Source organism: Panthera leo, chromosome A1, assembly GCF_018350215.1.
Source record: "Panthera leo isolate Ple1 chromosome A1, P.leo_Ple1_pat1.1, whole genome shotgun sequence".
Classification (NCBI taxonomy): Eukaryota; Metazoa; Chordata; class Mammalia; order Carnivora; family Felidae; genus Panthera; species Panthera leo.
The window spans coordinates 111,023,053-111,043,149 of NC_056679.1; the positions used below are offsets into that span (position 1 = coordinate 111,023,053).

Here is a 20,097-nt window from a genome sequence, read left to right on the forward strand (position 1 = left end):
GATTCTCATGTGGTTGTAAGAAATAATACAAAGAAATCCTGATTTCCCATTGGTAACCTCTTGCAGTACTAGAGTACAATATCACAACTGGGATATTGATATTGATACAACCTACCTATCATTCATATTTCCCCAGTTTTACATGCACTCGTGTGTGTGTGTGTGTGTGTGTGTGTGTGTGTGGAGAGAGAGAGAGAGAGAGAGAGAGAGAGAGAGAGAGAGAGAGAGAGAAAGAGAGCACTTACTGCTGTACAACTGGGAGTTTTCTTTTGTATATGCTTTTTTCCCTGGGGAAAGAAAGGTTCTTAGCTTTTATCAGATTCTCTCAAGTATTGTAGATGCAAAAAAGGGTTTGATTCTCAGCTCTGAGAATTCTAGAAGACCACACCCAAGCCTTTATACCTCTCTGTTCCAAAAGCAACATTTAATTGGCACTTACCACATGACAGGCATAGAGATGCATGTGGAGGACAGGTGATGGGAAGAAATACAGGAATAGTGGGGAAAACCCAAAGACGCATAAAACACAGTCCACTGAACTCATGGTCCAGCAGTGGAAGACGGACATTCCTACAGGTAAACGTATTTATTAAACATGTACAGAAGAGGAACGGCATCGTTACTTGGGGCAGCTTGGGAAGTACTTCCACAGAAGCTGATGCTTGAGCTACATCTTAAAGGATATCCAGAATTCCTCAGCTGAGAAGAGAAGAACTGGCTGTTAAAGTCAGACAAGAACTCCCTCTTAAATCATATCTATTTTAGATGCTTTTAAGAAAACATAGGAAACTATGCCTACATTTGTTTATTCTACAATGTTAAGGTGTCAAATTCTTCAGCTCCCGTGTGTTGGTGTTGAGGCCAAGGGATTTTTTCCCCCTGAGTCTATTTTCCACTGTCTTGTCCAAATTGGATACCAGATCCTGCCTGCTTAGCTTGAGAAAGGCATTTTATCTCTGGCGCCTTGATCACATCAGAGCTTATATTTAAAGCATGAGTGATGAAAAGAGACCGCAGCTCAGTCCTGGCTCTGTCCCATCCCTAGAGCACCCTCATCTCCACCGAAAGCTCTAGAGGCCAATCCTACAGTGGCTGCTGGAGATGAGAGCTAGTCAGAGCCATGAGTAAAAACATCTCTGCTCTGGGATCTCCCACAGGGGCTCTTCAGAAACCCTTAGAGGCTGGGTTTCCTGGCTTTCCAATGTGTGCCCCCCACCCAACCCACATTTGATGGTTGGCTGCCTTGTGTTGGCTCAGGCTCAGAAACCCCTTGGGGGCCTCTTTCTGGGTGTGGATTGCAGGTTCTACATCAGCCTGTTCAATTCCCAGTGTTGCTCGCGGGGAGATCATTGTCTCTGGTACAGCCATCCTGCACCAGGGAGACCAATAGCCTACAATCAGGCCCACCCTTTGAAGAACCTCCTACAAGCCTGATTCAAGGCACAACTTCTTAGGGCTTCTGTGTCCTCAAAGTTATTTAACCCCCTAAACATCAGTATTTTCATTCATATGATGGGGATCATAATAGGACCCCCATAGGGTCCTAACCCCATAGGGTTATTTTAAGCCTTAAATAAATGAATCCATGTAACGCTCTAGTACATAACAAGTACTCCATCAACATTAGCTATTATTATTAACTATTTTTATAATAAAACTATTTCTGGCTGTAAAAGAATTAATGATCACTGCAGAAAATTTGTGAACTGCTGGCAAGTTTCAGGAAGAAACAATCATAAGATCCAAAAATGAGGGCTATAATCATTTTGATATATAGCCTTCTCAGCTTTTCTTGGTGTGCATAGATATATATTATCAGAAATTAAAAACTGTGAACTAAAGTTCATGTTGCATGTGTCTGTTCTGTATGTATCTGTTTTCCCATATAGTTAAATACTCCTTGAAAAGAATATTTCTAAAAAAAGTTTTCTTAATGTTTATTTTTCAGAAAGAGAGAGAGAGACTCTCTCTCTTAAGTCAGGGAGGGGCAGAAAGAGGGAGACACAGAATCCGAAGTGGGCTCTAGGCTTCCAGCTGTCAGCACAGAGCCCAATGTGGGACTCAAACTCACTACCGAGATCATGACCTGAGCTGAAGTCAGTCACTTAACTGACTGAGCCACCCACACACTCCAGAAAAGAATGATTCTAAAAGACTACCTAGTTTTCAAGCATATCAAGATTTATGTAACTAATCTCTTAGTTTGGTAATTAGATTGTTTCCTATTTTTATAAGTACCATGGTAAGTGTCCTGTTTACAAATGTCTGTGTGCATCTTTATTTATTCCTTAAGATAAATGCTTAGACGTGGAGTGACTGTGCCAAAGGATATATACTCTGTTTTTGTTTTGTTTTGTTTTAATGTCTGGCATAAATAACTGGATTCACCATAATCCTTTGTTCTGACACTCCCATAATTGGTACTGGATGGCCTGATCTTGTTAATTTTGGTGGTAAATTCATTAATTTTTAAAATTTATTTTTAAAGTTTGTTTGTTTGTTTATTTATTTATTTATTTATTTATTTATTGAGCACAAACAGGGAAGGGGCAGAAAAAGAGGTAGAGAGAGAATCCCAAGCAGGCTACACACTGTCAGCACGGAGCCCAGTGAGGGGCTCGAACTCTCGAACTGTGATATCATGACCTGAGCCGAAACCAAGAGTTGTGTGTTTAACCAACTCAGCTACCCAGGCACCCAATTCATTAATTTTAATAACATATTCAGTCCCTGTCAATCCACAACCCAAAACAAAAGCTAGGGCCTCGGCAATAACCAATACTGAAGCATAAGGCTTTCCACACCATCTTCCTGTGTTCCCCACCCAAGGGAACCATTCTGAATCGTAAGTTCATTTCCTTTTCTTTTGATGTGGTTTTGCTCTATGTGTATATATTCCTAAAGAGTAAATTTTCAGAACTGTCCTTAGCTTTATAAAAAGGACATCAAGCTGTATGTCATCTTTTGGGATTTGTTTTTTCCATTCACTTTGCTAAAATTCATCCATGTACATGCATTGTTTCTAGGGTTTAGCTTTTGTTCACACTGCTGCTATGAATGCTATACTATAAATGTTCCCTGTTGTACATGTACAAGAGTCTGTCTACAGACCCAATTTACACTCCCACCAGCTATAAACAGAGAGCCTCCAGATCCACAGCCTCTGGTATACCCCAGTTCCATGTTGTCAGGTTGCTCTCCAGGTGGTTGGCTCAGTCTACCTCCCTCCAGCAATACACAAGAATGCCAATTTCCACAAACTCTTTCTAACCCTAGGGATCATCAAAAATTTTTGACCATTTGATACATCTCCCTTTTGGGTAACTTTGTTGCAAGGTACTGACTCCTCTCAAAGCTAAGACAGAAGGGGTTTGGCTCAGAGAATTGTTTCCAGTCTGATAACTTCAGTGACATTTCTGGGACTGGTTCCTCAGTGGCTCAGCTGCTTTCCCATGTCCTAAAAGAGGTGACATGGTTGGAAGGAGGGAATGAGGGGAGCCAGGATGGGAAACAAGCCCAACTCACCACAGTGTAAGCTTGTCTCTTGGTCTCAACCCCTGCCAGTGTCAGATCACTCCTTCTCTTGATGAAGCAGGCATTATCTCTTCCCTACCCACCCCCCTCCCACCCCCCCCCCCCACTCCCCGCCCCAGAGAAGAGCCAGTATAATGCTTCCCTTTGTTATTTGAATTGATAAATTTAAACCTCTTTCCCTGCTCTGCAGTAAAAGAACTTTCTATTTTGGGCTTAGTGACATAGCCAAAGCCAAGCAGAGAGCAGCAGGCTGCAGCATGAGTTAATACTCTTTATTCAAGGGAGGGAACCTGCAAGCAAACAGAAGGACCTTCCAAAGTACATCATCTGTGCAGCAACATGCAGCCTATTTGCCTGTCTTTCTGGTGACAGATATATTTCAAAGTTTAAAATCGAACACTCCTTAACCTTCAGAGTAAGCTAATGAATGCATCCTGAACAATGAATTTTCTTCAATCAATTCGCCAGGAATTCATGGATGTCCCCCTGTATACCTAGGGCTGGACTGGGTATTATCAGAGAAGAGAATACTGTCTTCAGGGGGAGTTCCAGCCACCCAAAGTTCAACTGATTCGAGGAGTGCCTAAAACATTTATTTGCCTGAGAATATGCTTTCTTCCTCAGTCCTGAGATCTGCCTGAAATCCCACATGGGTGAAGGGTCCCGGGTCTCAAGAAGCCTCCAGGAGTACACAGAGGTCTTGCTTATAGGAGGGGCAATCTATTTAAATCATTGGCACCTGTTAGCACATAACTACAGCCTGGGAGAACAGGACAGAGGACAAATAAGTTCCTCCTGAGTCTCACCCTGGCAAACTTTTTCTTATGGGAAGTTTCAAATATGCACAAAGGTAGAGATAATAAACCTCCATGTACCTATCACCTGGCTTCAACAATTATTAAAATATGGCAATCTTGGGGCACCTGGGTGGCTCAGTCAGTTAAGCATCCTACTCTTAATTTCGGCTCCAGTCATGCATGATCCCAGGGTTGTGGGATCAAGCCCTGTGTCGAGCCTGCTTAAAATTCTCACTCTCTCTCTCTCTCTCTCTCTCCCCCCCCCCTTTCCCTCTCTCCAAAATTAAATTAAATTTAGGGGTGCTTGGGTGGTTCAGTTGGTTGGGTGGCCGACTTTAGCTCAGGTCGTAATCTCGGGGTTTGTGAGTTCGAGCCCCATGTCAGGCTCTGTGCAGACAGCTAAAGCCTGCTTCAGATCCTGTGTCTCCCTTTCTCTCTCTCTGTGCCCCTCCCCCACTCATGCTCTGTCTCTGTCTGTCAGAAATGCATAAACGTTAAAAAATTTTTTTAATAAAATTAAATTTTAAAAAATGGCAATCTTGTTTTATCTGTACCCTCCCCTCCCCTCGTTTCCATTTTAAATCCAATTTAAAGCAAATCAAATATTTTCATAAGCAAATACATCGGTATGTATCCATAACAAATAAGGACTCGTTTTTCAATAACCACTTTATCACATCTTTAAAATTAACAATAATTTTTTAAATATCATCTAGTATCCAGTCAGAGGTCAAATTGCCCTGATTTTCACAAGTGTCTTTCTGTCATGGTTTATTCTAATCTGTCACTTGTATTTGTTGATATATTTTGTCTGTATCCTGTAGTTTATAATTTTTTAATTTTAAATTTAAATTAAATTTAAATTTAAATGTATTTAAATTTTTAATTTTAAATTTTATAAGTTTCCTCTCCTTTTTTTTATTCTCCTTCTTGGTGTTATCAAAGATAATAGGTATTTTAGTTACTATTGCTGTGTAACATAAAACAATAAAATAAACCAATTTATGGTGCTTGTGGATTCCATGGGTCAGAAATTCAGAAACAGCACAGTAAAGATGGCTGCTCTTTGCTCCAAGGTATCTGGGGTCTGAGCTGAGGAGATTCAGAGTGTGGTGATGACTTCAAAACTGGGAGCTAGAAGCATCTAAAGTTTGTTTACTCACAGGTCTGGTGTCTGAGTCTGGAGCACTCAAAAACTAGGACTTGTGACCACAGGCCCTACATACAGCCTCACCATGTGGTATGGCTTTCTTGCAGCTTGCTAGTCTCAGGATAGTCAGATTTCTTGCATGGCAGCTTAGGGCTCCAAGTTCAAGTGTTCCAGCCAACAAGGTGGATGCTATATCACTTCTTATAACCTAACCTCAGAAATTACATTGTCACTCGTATTGTTCTGTGTTGTGTTGTGTTGGTGGCAAGCAAGTCCAAAGCTTACCCAGACTCAAAGAGAGTAGAATCAGACTCCAGCTTTACAGAGGCAAAGGCAAAGTTCCAGAAGAGCATGTGGGATGGCAGATACTGTTGCTCTACTTGGGACTAGGATGGTCATTCAAGCCTGCCTTTCCAACACCAACCAGAATAAAGTTGCAAATCATGGAAACCTAGTGCAAGAGAGAAAGGCAGGGAGCTTACTTGTGTGCAGGGCCACGTCCTACAGCTGTGTCAATTATACCCTTAATAACCAATGAGGTTACTAGGCTGAGATCCACTTGCTACACCTGTGCCTGACTGTGGGGCTGTGTTGCTGGGAAGAAGAGGTACCTTCTCTTATACATGTAAGATACCACAGGGGCAAGAGATGTCCCTTAATGGATAGCAAAAGGGCATTCAATCTAACTTAACACTTACCAGATACCTACTGAAAGGGAACTTTCTTTATGCCACTTTGAAGAATATTAGGTCTTTTTTTTGTTTGTTTGTTTGTTTTTGTTTAAGCTACACAGAGTGGACCAAGAACTATCTCAAAAATGGTGCTGGAGTTACTCATATATTTGTTAAATGGTGCAAGTTTTACGCATCAGGTACTTTTTAAAAAAAGTTTTTTAATGTTTATTTTTTGAGAGAGAGAGAGAGACAGAGTGTGAGTGATGTGGGGCTCAAACCCACAAGCTGTGAGATTATGTCCTGAGCAGAAGTCAGATGCTTAACTGACTGAGCCACCCAGGCGCCCCCATCAGGTACTTTTTGATTACATTGATTTAGAATGTTCCAGATGAATCTTGAAAGAAACTTATACACTGTGTCACAATGACGATAGGCCCATTTTGACCCATCTGCTGCAAGCCTTGGCTGAATGCAATAAGTGGAAACCAGGCCAAACAGAATTCAGGGTTTTTTTTTTCTTCTTTGTAGTTACTATTCTTCATTAACATAGCTTTTATAGATTGATTAAATTCCTAGGGAATCGGGTGCCTGGGTGGCTCAGTTGGTTAAGCATCTGACACTTGATCTCAGTTCAGGCCTTGATCTCAGGGTTGTGAGTTCAAGACCCCTGTTGGGTGCCATGCTGGACAAGAAGCCTACTTTAAAAAAAAAAAAAAATCCCTAGGGAAGTAAATGCTTTCATTTCTATTTATGACTACAAGAAAAATAAAATAATACAGATAAGGCAAGTTAACTTCCAAAGGATTTTTAAGGACCAGGAGATAGCAAACTCAAACCTGAGTTTGATAAGGACAGCTATGTTATAATGAAGCTCACACAGGTCCAGATATAAGTCTCTGTCAATGAGATTATTAAAAAGCGGTGATCATGATGATCTAGCCATGCTGGTGGTCAATAGCTGGGGTGAGGAATGCATTAAATGGCAAGGCCCAGGGCATCTTATTTTTTAAAACTTATTAGGCCTCAGGTGTAGAGTGGTAAATTAATTGCACTTTTCAGTTCATGGCACATTACCTTAATTGGTCCAGACAAGTCCACTCTTTTAGGTATGTGTATCTACATTTTCTCCTATTCCCACTCCTCACTCCTATCCTTCCTTCCTGCAAGGAACCATTCTAATACATTTAATTATATTTTTTTGGCTTGTATGTGTTCTTGTGGATGTGTGTTGATGACTGGTTTGCATGTCTTTTAATTTACACAATAGCATTGTATTACAGATCTCACTCTGTCTTATTGTTTCCACTCCACACTTTGTTTTTAAGACCTATCCACATTGCTATGTGCACATCCTGTCCATCATCCCTGACTGCTGAATACTCCAGTAATGGGCACCCCCAGTGCCTATAACTTTCTAGCACCCAAAACAATGCTGCCATGAGCAGCCTCATAGGTGACCCATTTTGGGCCTGTGTAGCAATTTCTTTAGACAACCTCTTGCCCACAAGGTGTCTTTAAGTGCATTAGAAAAGGTGCCTCTTCATCTTGGAGAAAACTGCCCAGTGGTTATATGTAAGGTTGGGCAAGATGGAGCCCAGACTGAGTTTCAGCCCCAACTCACCCCCTCAGTTGGGAGTCTTATTCAGGGTACAACTGTAGGAAGTGGCCCTGCCAACAAACATTCCCCAGTTCTCACTTCCACCAGATTTCGGCTGTTGGCAACATCACTCCTGGTTGGTACAGGAAAAGGGAGGGTGTCAACTGACCACAGAAATCTCATCATAGGATCTGTGTCTACTTGATTTGATCAAGCAGTGCTACAGTACCTGGGCACTTTATACTTGGGCTGATGCAGTATGTGGGAGCGCCATGGCTAGTTTACGACCTGCACAGGAAATGGGGAGTCAGACATGGCTACAGTACACGGGTGATAGTGCAGATATACCTGCCTGAGGCCAAGGCAAAGGGCCCGAGTAATTCAATCCCTCACTTTGTCTTGGAGATGGGAGAGAAACATCTTTTCTCTTAATGCTGTTGTCACAGGACACAGGTGAAGGGGCGGGCCTCGTGTCTGCAAGGCAGCAGCTGTGAGTGGCTTTGCCACAAATAGTGGACATCGGGCCCTGAGCCATCTTGCCTTTGCCCCTTGGTGAACGTCCCGGGGCTGACACAAATAAGAACTGTCAGTTCTTTCTCAAGGTCACCTGGATAGGTCAGAATTCAACTAGGATTATTCAATCCTTTAAGCAGGTCAGGTTTCAAATCCATCAGAAATTCTTAGTGACCATTCAGATATATCTTAACCCTCTTAATTTTTTTTTAATTCACTTCAACATTTTTTTATTGTTTGCTTATTTTTGAGAGAGGGAGACAGAGTGCAAGCAGGGGAGGAGCAGAGAGAGAGGGAGACACAGAATCCAAAGCAGGGTCCAGGCTCTGAGCCGTAAGCACAGAGCCCGATGCAGGGCTCAGACACAGAGCTCAGATGCGGGGTTCAGATGCAGAGCTCGAACCCACAAGCCACGAGATTGTGACCTGAGCCAAAGTCAGACGCTTAACTGATGGAGACACCCAGGTGCTCCTATCTAAACCCTCTTAAAATAACCCTCTGTGGAGGGGGCACCTGGGTGGCTCCGTTGATTGACCATCTGACTTTAGCTCAGGTCATGACCTCATGGTTCATGAGTTTGAACCCCACATGGAGCTCGCTGCTGTCAGTGCAGAGTCTGCTTGGGATCCTCTGTCCCCTTCTCTCTTTGCACCTGCCCCCTCACTCTCTTTCCCTCAAAAATAAATAAACATTGTGGAGGTAAATGAAACACCTAAGTTATAGAGAAAATTGTTACTTTCATGCCAATGTTTTTTCAGCTGTCCAATGAGGATAATCATGATGAGAACTTCTAGAAGACAGAAGTCTTAATTCATAATTTTTTTCAGAAAAGAGTCATTGGAATTTTCAGATTTCCGGAAGAAAGGCAACCTCAGAAATCAACATATTACTACATTTCTGGATTATGCTTGCAAATTAAGAACTACACTTCAGTATTTATAATAAGCCTGGATAGGGGTGCCTGGGTGGCTCAGTCAGTTAAGCATCCAACTTTGGTTCAGGTCATGATCTCATGGCTTGTGAGTTAGAGCTCCGCATCCAGCTCTGTGCTGACAGCTCAAAGCCTGGAGCCTGCTTCCAATTCTGTGTCTCCCCCTTTCTCTGCCCTTCCCCCTCTCGCGCTGTGTCTTTGTCTCTCAAAAATAAACACTAAAAAAAATTAACAACAACAAAAATAAGCCTGGATAACAGTCAATCACGCAAGGATGTGAGCCACGCTGTATACCATAGTGATTACTGTTAATGTGTGCCCTTGTGAATACGCAACAGTGGGCTTTGAAACAATGCAGAACAAAAGTACAAATCAGTTGTATGCATTAACAAACATGAGGGTCTGGAAAATATGGAACACTAAGTGGGCCTGTGACATAAAAACCGTAACATAAGCTTCATATTTGGGAAGAGGAGCACATGGGACACCTTGGTGGCTCAGTCAATTAAGCGTCCGACTCTTGATTTCGGTTCAGGCCATGATCTCACAGTTTGTGGGATTGAGCCCCAAGTCAGACTCCATGCTAAGCATGGAGCCTGGTTGGGATTCTCATTCTCTCTCCCTCCCACTTCCCTGCTCATGTGTGCACATTCTCTCTCTCTCAAGATAAATAAATAAACGTTAAAAAACAACAACAAAAAGAGGAGCACTGGTTAAAACCTAGAGATGGCTGACAAATGTCAGGAAAGATACAGAGATTCTCAAATGGCCTGGCTGCTTCACATAGGACAAGGTATCCACCACCCACTGAGACCTGACTCATCCTTCTCAAATGGTTCCAGCATAACTTCATCCTTTCCATCCCTCCCACCAGAAATACATGACCTCATCGGGGTCCTGGAGCTTACCTGTACCCACAGTGTCTCTTGGTTAGCTCCCCATCCCTATATCATGGAGTCAGTAAATCACATCATTGGCTTGTTGATGTTTAATGACCTAGGAGGTCTGGGGTGCCTTCTACACAATGTGAATTCGAAGTCAGCATCCCTCCCTGCCCTGTCAGCTCAGGCCCCTGCTTTTATCATTAAGAATGATGGACAGGGGTGCCTGAGTGGCTCAGTCAGTTAAGCGTCCGACTTCGGCTCAGGTCATACTCTCACAGTTTGTGGGTTCGAGCCCCGCGTCGGGCTCTGTGCTGACAGCTTGGAGCCTGAAGCCTGCTTCGGATTCTGTGTCTCCCTGTCTCTGTTCCTCCCCCACTCACACTCTGTCTCTCTCTTTCTCAAAAATAAAGATTAAAAAAAAAATTAAAAAAAAAAAAAAGAATGATGGAGACCAGGGGCTCCTGGATGGCTCAGTCAGTGAAACGTCCTACTTCAGCTCAGGTCATGATATCACAATCCATGAGTTCGAGCCCTGCAATGGGCTCTGTGCTGACAGCTCAGAGCCTGGGGCCTGCTTCCGATTCTGTGTCTCCCGCCCTCTCTGCCTCTCCCACACTCATGCATGCTCTCTCTCTCTCAAAAATAAACATTAAAATAAATAAATAAATAAAGCCTTTAAAAAATAAATAAAAGTATCTTTCTTCTGAGAAGCTCAAGCTCATAAGAAAAGTTTTAAGAGGGACGCCTGGCTGGCCAGTCGGTGAAGCATGTGACTCTTGATCTTGGAGTCATGTTTGAGCCCCACTTTGGGCATAAAGATTCCTTAATAAAAGATAAATAATAAACAACCTTTTATTTTTTTTTTAATTTTTTAACGTTTATTTATTTTCGAAACAGAGAGAGACAGAGCATGAACGGGGGAGGGGCAGAGAGAGAGGGAGACACAGAACTGGAAGCAGGCTCCAGGCTCCGAGCCATCAGCCCAGAGCCCGACGCGGGGCTTGAACTCACGGACTGTGAGATCGTGACCTGAGCTGAAGTCGGACGCTTAACCGACTGAGCCACCCAGGCGCCCCAATAAACAACCTTTTAAAAAAACTTAAGGAATACCTACCTAATAGTGATGGAGGGCGGGGTATAATGATCAAGAAATTATTGTATCACCAGACAATTAATCAAGAAGAAACTGGCCCAAATTAAGGCAAAGGACATTTGGGTTGGCTCCTTCCTGGCGAAGTATTTGACAAAAGAGGAAAACTAAGGCTGGATTAGGCTATGGGCAGGAAGATGGGAACTTCATTTCATTCCACAGTGCTATTCTAGACTCAAGGCATGCCTGCCTTCAAGGAGGGAAAGGCCAAGCAAAGTTCCTTATACCTGAGGTAACACTTCAGATGAATGACTAGTTGTTCTTGCAAGCTGAATTTTTTATTCCTAACAACTGAACAAGAACCTATTCCTAGAGGAAAAATGAATGCTGAGAGCCTGTCTAGGATTCCAAGAGCTCAGAAAACCTGCTATATCTGCCCTCCTGAGCCCCCGGAGAACGGATGTGTTCACTGTTGATTTTCTTAACCACTTTTTTTTTGTTAACGTTTATTCATTTTTGAGAGACACAGAGAAACAGAGCATGAGTGGGGGATGGACAGAGAGAGAGGGAGAAAGAGAATCCGAAGCAGGCTTCAGGTTCCAAGCTGTCAGCACAGGGCCTGACGCGGGGCTCGAACCCACAAACCGTGAGATCATGACCTGAGCTGAAGTCAGATGCCCAACCGACCGAGCCACCCAGGCGCCCCAATTTTCCTTCAAGAGGAAGGGGAATCTTAAATGGTAATGTCCATTTGGCGGCTGAAACACTCAAATAATCAAACAAATCTTAGCTGTTGTATCAGAGCTACATTTGGCAATTATCCACGCAGAACTAGTATAAAAGGTTTCTCCTAAAGAAAACTTCCTGGAGGAATTGAGCAATGCTGGAGAAGACAGGAGCCCGCCGCAGTTGCCAGGGAGCTCCTTGGAACGGAGCACGCAGAGAACGCCGGTGAGTGGGTCCATTCTGACAACTGGCAGTTCCCGGCCCTTCTCAGCTGGGGCCTAGCGTGTGCATGAGAAAGTTTCCTCCTGTTGCTTCAATCAACAGCTAGAGAATCGAGAATCCCAGCTCCACATACCAGGCTACTTAAGCAGTGATGAATCTGCTTCACTTCCTTCTTTATTTCCTAACCAAGAATGTAGTTCCAGTTTCAGTGTGGAGGCCAGAAACGGCTGAAGACATCACCACTTCCCTTCACTCAGACATCTCCGCAGGTAAGCCACCTGCCGTACACTTCCTTCTGAAGGCCCAAGCTAGAGATCATAGTTCTTAAACAGGGCACTTAACATATTGCTTGACTCCTTACTGGACTAAAATTTTCAAAACAAACTTCCAGGAGGTGGGGACTTGGCCAATAGTGCTGAGAACTAGTGTCTACCATGGGCCCTGTGGGGTAATTATATGACCTGGAACAAATCTGTGCACATTCAGGGCCTTTGGATAACCTTTAAAATGATGCTTTAACCTTTCTCCACAATAAAAATTTCTACAACTCTAGGCTAAAAGAGGAAAAGGGGCTGTAGAAGACTACTGGCGACAATTTCACCTACCTAGAAGAATTAGAGCTGTGTTAGAGCCACACCAGTAAGACCAGACCCAATGCTGTAAGCACAGCCTCTGGGGGGCAGGTCCATGGTCCCCACCATTTGGGGATGGATTCTGGAATAATCACTGGCTCACTGGAGAACACAGCTGCCATTCTCATCTCTGTTTCCTTCCCTTTTCCCTCCCTTCTCTACCCTGAGACCAAATTACTTCTGATTTACAAGAAGAAAAAGAAGGATGTATTCCCTCCCAGCTTCAGGGAGAATCACTGTTGTGTCTGAATTGGACTCAGATGTTCATGACACATAGGCCAACATTTAGATAATCACCATCCCTTTGCAAGCCTTTTGAAAAATATTCGCTTACACTATTTGATCTCCTTTCTTTAACATTTTACTTTATCATTCTTGAGAAATCATACTATGATGGATGAAGGGCTGGTTACATGGAAAGTCATGCCATGATGAGATTACTAATCTAAAGGAAGAGACAAGGCAGAGTAGAAAAAGCTCTAAGAATATAGATAAAAGGCACAGGCAAATGCATAGGAAAATAATCACAGCTATACAGAGTTAGTGTAGGCTTGGAGACTGGGGACAGACTGGTGCACTATGCATTGAGAAGAGCAATGACTATGTATGCACATGTTTCTAGAAACAATTCATCAATATTTCTTTTTCGTTGTAGTACTCGATCCAAAATCTAAATAGTGATCATTTAAAAATTGTGTATAATTTCAAACATATGCAAGTAAACCTTTTGCAAAGCTAATAATTGTTCACTAATTTATATAGTGAATAATATAACGATCCCCCATGCATACATTATCCAGCTTCAACAATCATCAGCCCATATCTATCATTATTTTATCTGCATCCCCACTGACTTTCTCCATCCAGTGTTATTTTGAGGCAAATCTTAGACATCATATAATTTCATGTATAAATATTCAATATGTATCTCTAAAAGATAAAAACTCATTTTAAACATAATCACTCCCATACTTGGAACTAATAATACTATAATGTCACTTATAGAATATATAAGTCATGTCAGAATATAAAAAGTGTTGACGAGGGGACGACTTTTGATCAGTTAGGCATCCGACTTCGGCTCAGCTCCTGATCTCCCAGCTCATGAGTTCTAGCCCTGCATTGGGCTCTGTGCTGACAGCTCAGAACCTGGAGCCTGTTTCAGATTCCGTGTTTCCCTCTCTCTCTGCCCCTGCCCCACTCGCACTCTGTCTTTCTTTCTCTCAAAAAATAAATAAGTAAACAAACATCAAAAATTTTTGAGGAAAAAAAAAAGATGTTGACCAGTGGAGAGGTGTGAAATACTGCCATTCCCACAGACTGTAAAATGAAATGGGACTTATTTCTAGCTTATCCGATAAAACTTCAGAGAGTGGGTGATGGAATCTCATAGTCAACCTAATATTTATTATTTGTTTATTCTGCACTTCAGGGTGGGGAATCATGGATGAAATCCCCCGAAAGGAAAATTAGAGAGCCTCCATCCTCATGAGCAATTCTCTTGGATAAGAGGAGGCTCCATGTAATTAGCCAATGTCATGGTGTCATACACACTGTCTCAGACCTATACACAGAGCTCAGGAATGTGAGTGAGCACCGTGGGTGAGGAAATTGCTTGCAAATCCAGTGCCCAATCCAGAAGCAACAGTCTATGAGAGTTTTCCAATGCCGGATTCTACTGGTTTCTGTTTCTTTGGAAATATTTTAGGAATTTATCAGACCTGTAATAACCTCAGTGTCGTTCACAAGGAATTGAAGAGAAAGTAGAGTCATGTACAAAAAAGGGGGGAGGGGTTGTGAGGGATATATACATACTCCCTATATTCCTTTGTACTGATTGACAAATGTTCCTTTGAGAATGTTACATAAACACAAGGGAGCCTGGGTGGCTCAGTCAGTTGAACGTCCAACTTCCGCTCCGGTCATGATTTCGCAGTTCATGAGTTTGAGCCCTGCATTGGGCTCTATGCTGACAGCTCAGAGCCTAGAACCTGCTTTGGATTCTGTGTCACCCTCTCTCTCTAACCTCCCCCACCGCTGTCCCGCTCGCACTCTGTCTCTCTCTTAAAAATAAACATTAAAAAAAATTTTTTAAAAGAATAATACATAAACACAAAGGTTAGTTTCTGCAGTTCCCAAAGATTTATGTGGAAAAAAAATTCTTTAAATCAAATCCTATCTTTAAAGTTTCCAAAAGAGCACATTTTGTAAAGCTAATTCATGTTCTCTCTCATGTTGTGAGACTAGAGCTTTGAACGTTTTATTTTCTTAAAATGAAACAATCCCAACTAGACTCGCAGGAGGAAATCACATATTCTTGGGGCTGTGCATGCCTTTTCACTCCTGCACCACTACTGCAATAGTCGCCTAACTGGTTTGTATGCTTCTCCTCCTCCCCCTTCACACTGAGCTGTCTTCTTAAGCACTTATCTAGTCCTGCCACTTCACTAATAGGCATTTAATGCTTCCATCACCTTCCAAAAAACCCCCAGGTCTTTAGGATAGCATTCCAAGTTCTGAGATTGGTCTCTGACTTACTGGAACAACCTACTCCTCACTCTCCTACTCTCCACATACTCTATTTTCTGGCCGCATCAGCTAGTCAATGTTTTTAGAACATAAGCCAAGTTTTATCAAACAATGAAACACTGAACTCACATCTGAATGTAAGGGGTGGGATAGCCCAGTGTTTCAGAGCATAACCTTCATGTCAGACTGGTTGGGATCCTGGCTCTGTCACCTACCAGCTGACTGACTTTGATAAAATCACTTACTCTGCCTGAGGCACAAGTTGCTTCAACTCTAAAATAGGAATGATTAAAGCACCTTTCTTGTAGAGTTGCTGGGAGGATTAGGTTAGATTAAGCAGTGCCTGGTACATAATAAATATCCAATATATTATAGCTTTTATTTCAGTTGATTAAGGTCTTTCTATCTGTCAAGAGACACCACCCCATGAAGCCTTTAGAGTTTCCCCAGTGGAAGGTCATCTCGCCTCTCTGATCCTACAGACCATTCATACCTCTTTCTCAGCACAACTTTCTATCTTGTATTATTTTTATTATTCTGATACACATCTTTGCTGTCCTATGCTGTTGAATCCCTGCCATGTACTAAGTGCCATAGGGAATAAAAAAAGGAAGAAAACTTGGTTCTTTGCCATGCAAGTAGTGCTCAGAATCTAGTTAGCAAACAGACATTGGCAACCCAAATACAACTCACCATTGTTTGTTCAATAAAGATGTGGTTCATCATTATTATGACGATATTGTTTTCCTAAGGTCCTCTTACAGAAGAATCTCAAAGTATGAGCTACATTTTAACACAGGGACCATTTCCCCTACTACTAAACAGAATTTACTTCTAGAGAACAAATGTAGTAAAATGCAATTGAACACAGCTGAGTTTGAGGAACTATCCAGGGAAAGGTACTGTCAGTGATGTTTAGATTGAAATGATAGAATCCAGCTAGGACTTCCTCTGCTCCCAAAACTTTTGCCAAAATAAATACACAAAGTATTAGGCCTAAGATATGGCACAGAGCTAGAAGCATTTCTAGCCTCCTTTCCCTGGTGATGAATTATGATATGCATTCTTGGTGTATGTGTAATCCAAGGGCAGAAGAGATGGTTAATAAGGCCACACAACCCCTCAATGCTGCATCACGTCAGCCAGCCTAGAGACCAAAACTGTGAGGTTAACGACTACAACTGGATCTCAGCTGCAGAAAACCAGCAGTCCTAATTGCTGAATCTAATCTGTCTTGTACTAAACGAGGTTTTAGGTCAGGGCCAAGTTCCCAATGTCAACAGGACTTCAGGTGAGACTGCCAGGGTTCCTGCCTCGCCCAACTGAAGATGACACCCACAACACCTGCTACAACAGGAAACAATGCAGCTGGACAGCATATTTTGACCACGTGGCTGGGCACGTGTCATCAAGATGGCTCCTCCTCAAGTAACTGCTCTGGGCAGCTAAGCAAAGAGGAGTAGCTTATTCTCCTGGGTAGAGCAGACCACGCCCCCCTTTCTCCCACTGTCCCCCACTCCAGGCTGGCTGAGCAGTACAACCTTGTGGGGGTGGGGCAAGGCTGGTTTCCTCACTACACCTCCAGGATTCTAGGTCTGTGGGGAACTGTGAGAGAGGAAGCATTATTCAACTAGGGGCAGTTTTGTGTTTCTGAAAACAGATGCAAAAGTCAGACGTTTGGTCAAACAATGTAAGGACAGTTCATTCCCAGAAAGCTAAAATCATTATAAAATCCCTAATTACATCTTGCATTTTAATCATAGTATTGAACAATTTATTTTCCAATATTTGCAGTTTTTCCTTTTTTTCTTTTCTTCACAACTGAGCGTGTCATCTGGCATGTGACTAAGAGTCCAGATGGGACTAAAGGGTCATGCTTTTAGTACCCCTCAGGAATGGCTTTGTCTTAATGTTGTCACATTCAGAAAAGTGATGCTTCTAATCACTAGCATCAGTAACCTCATGTTTCTACTCCAAATAATTTCTATTTTTACACACAAAAAAAGAGTAAAATATTCAAGTTGTCACATAGGCACCACTATGCAAACAATGAGAGCACCACTTTTAAGCCTGCATGATGGACCTGGCAGAGGAGGACAGACTGCATTAGTCCAACTGATGGATGAGAGTCTGAATGTTGGACAAGTGGACTAAGGAAAAGCTGTAAGTATAGTGAATACAGAAGTAAAACATGTGAGAAATGAGGGTGGCTAGTTGTATGAAAACTATACCTTTATAGAGTATCTTCTGGGTTATAGTCTACTTTCATGTACATTTCCTCATTCTGTCATCACCTCACACTTTCGTCTCATCCCACACCCTTCTTCAGTTTCAAGAAAGAACCAGAATGGTAAGATGACAAAATCAGTATTTGCTTAGCATGAAATACTAGTCAACAAAGAAGTATTATATTTAGATCTTCCTTGATATGGTAAATATTGAGTAACTGCATAGCCATCTTATGGGGTGTTAAGAATAAAAGTATGTTACAGGAGGTCTTGACACAGGTGTATAAAGGGACCAAAATCAACTTTAGCACAGAGTTAAACAATTACCAGTCATGTAGAAAACAGGTATCTGTGGAAATGGCTGCCAGTTTCCACAAGTCACCTGAAGAAGTTTATATTCTCACCCCATCAATGGAGTGAGCCAGTTGCCCTCCACTCAGAATGAGATCTTCAGCTCAACACATGTTCAACAGAACTTCACTCAATGCCTTGTGCAGAGCAGCTGATCAACAATTTAAAAAATTAAAACAAAGGCTTGATTCAAACAGAATGTAAAAATATGAGAAATATATTTGAACACTGATTGAATAGTTGATGGTATTAAGAAAGTGTTAATAACTGTTATAAAGACATAGAATTATGTCTTTGTAGGAAGAGGTCTTAGCTTTTAGAGATACATATTGAAATATGTAGGGAAGGGTTAAATGATGCCTGGGATTTGCTCCAAAATAATAAAGAAGGGGAAGAAATGAGTGGGGAAATACATGAAACAAAACTGACCATGTGTTGATAATTGATAATCTGGGTGATAAGTACATGGAGGGCCATTGTGATACCCTGTCTACTCTTGTATATATTTGAAATTTCCCACAACAAAAAGTTTTTTAAATTTTGGAGCATTAGAAACATAAATTAAAACTGGATGCAAAGAATCCTGCCGGGGTGCCTGGCTGGCTCAGTTGTTAGAGCATGAGACTCTTGATCTCAGAATCATGGTTTTGAGCCCCACATTGGGCATAGAGATTACCTAAATAAATAAACTCAAAAAGAAAAAAAAACTTGCCACATCAACATGAATAAACATTAAAAAAAATGTTGGGGAGGAGTGCCTGGGTGCTTATTCCATTAAGTGTCGGACTTTTGATTTTGCCTCAGGTTGTGATCTCTTGGTTCACGAGATTGAGGTCTGCGTTGGGCTTTGTGCTGGCAGTGCAGAGCCTGCTTGGGGTCCTCTCTCTCTCTCTCTCTCTCTGTCAAAATGAATAAACACTTTTTAAAAATTTTTTTTTCAACGTTTTTTATTTATTTTTGGGACAGAGAGAGACAGAGCACGAACGGGGGAGGGGCAGAGAGAGAGGGAGACACAGAATCGGAAACAGGCTCCAGGCTCCAAGCCATCAGCCCAGAGCCTGACGCGGGGCTCGAAATCACAGACCGCGAGATCGTGACCTGGCTGAAGTCGAACGCTTAACCGACTGCGCCACCCAGGCGCCCCAATGAATAAACACTTTTAAAAAATGCTGGGGAAAATGTGTTGCAGAAGGATATATCCTGAAAAATGTCATTTATATAAAATTCCAAACATGTCAAACAATACAAGTGATACAGTACAAACTCCTAAGGTTACATGCAAAAACCTAGAAAGACAAGCATGGGAATGACAGATACAAATTTCAAAACCATGGTTATTGGGATGCAGGAAGGGGAAGGTAATTGGGAAGGGTTACACAAGGGGCTTCAACTATTTTTACATAAGGCAGTAAACATATGTGATTATCATATTATTCTCTATTCACTTTTGTATTTTTTGAAATATTTAACAATAGAAGTACACATAAAAATTAAAATTAAAAAATGAAACAGAAATTGGATAATCATTTGTGGGGATGTTCTGAAAGAGTCCTGCACTTCTTGTATTGACTTCCAAGAACAATATCCATCGCCACCCTATTCCTCAGCTTAGGAAAATTGCTTCTTTTTTTGTTAAAATATTTTTATTATAAAAAAATCATACTGACAAAAATATAATTAGCATATTTAAATAATAATGATGATAATGATAAAACGAACTCCTTTGAACCATGACTCAAGAAATCTGACAGTACTAGGACCAATAAAGTTCCTGGTACAGTTTCTATTCACGTTCCCAGCAGACGGAGTTGCTATCCTGAATTTTGTGTTTATCTTTCTTGGGCTTTCTCTGTAATATAATCATATATTGTGTATTTAAGATATAGTTTTACATGTTTTTAACTTGTGCATGTGGAATTATACTCTGACTTGCTTTTTTTTTGAGGAGAGAGAGAGAGAGAGAGAGAGAGAGTCAGAGTAAGAGGGACACAGAGAATCTTAAGCAGGCTCCACGCCCAGTGTGGAGCGCAACGTGGGGTTTGATCTCACGACTGGGAGATCATGACCTAAGCCGAAATCAAGAGTCGAATGCTTTACTGACTGAGCCACCCAGATGCCCCTTGACTTATTTTAATGTGAGATACTATGAAATGTATTGATGTCGATGCATGTGTTATAGTTCATTCATTTTCACTGTGTGTGTACTAAATTATTTATTTATCCAGTCTATTGCTGATGG

General features: G+C 41.8%; 1 protein-coding gene across 16 annotated transcripts in view; it reads right to left on the reverse strand.

The window, feature by feature from the left end:
- Nucleotides 1-567: 567 nt before the first annotated feature.
- Nucleotides 568-20,097, reverse strand: part of CDKL3 (cyclin dependent kinase like 3) — a 99,364-nt gene continuing 79,834 nt past the window's right edge. For 13 of the 16 annotated variants that reach the window (XM_042935294.1, XM_042935327.1, XM_042935284.1 and 10 more), the window contains 2 exons: nucleotides 5,767-5,932; nucleotides 568-699 (listed from right to left, as the gene is read on the reverse strand). Coding sequence is in view for 3 of the 16 variants with exons in the window: in XM_042935358.1 (XP_042791292.1) it covers nucleotides 5,877-5,932 (56 nt within the window). In the remaining 13 variants the exon portion in view is untranslated. Of the gene's footprint in view, nucleotides 700-5,766; nucleotides 5,933-7,776; nucleotides 7,886-20,097 lie in introns of those variants that run through there. The other 3 variants (XM_042935389.1, XM_042935398.1, XM_042935414.1) reach the window with 3 other exon arrangements.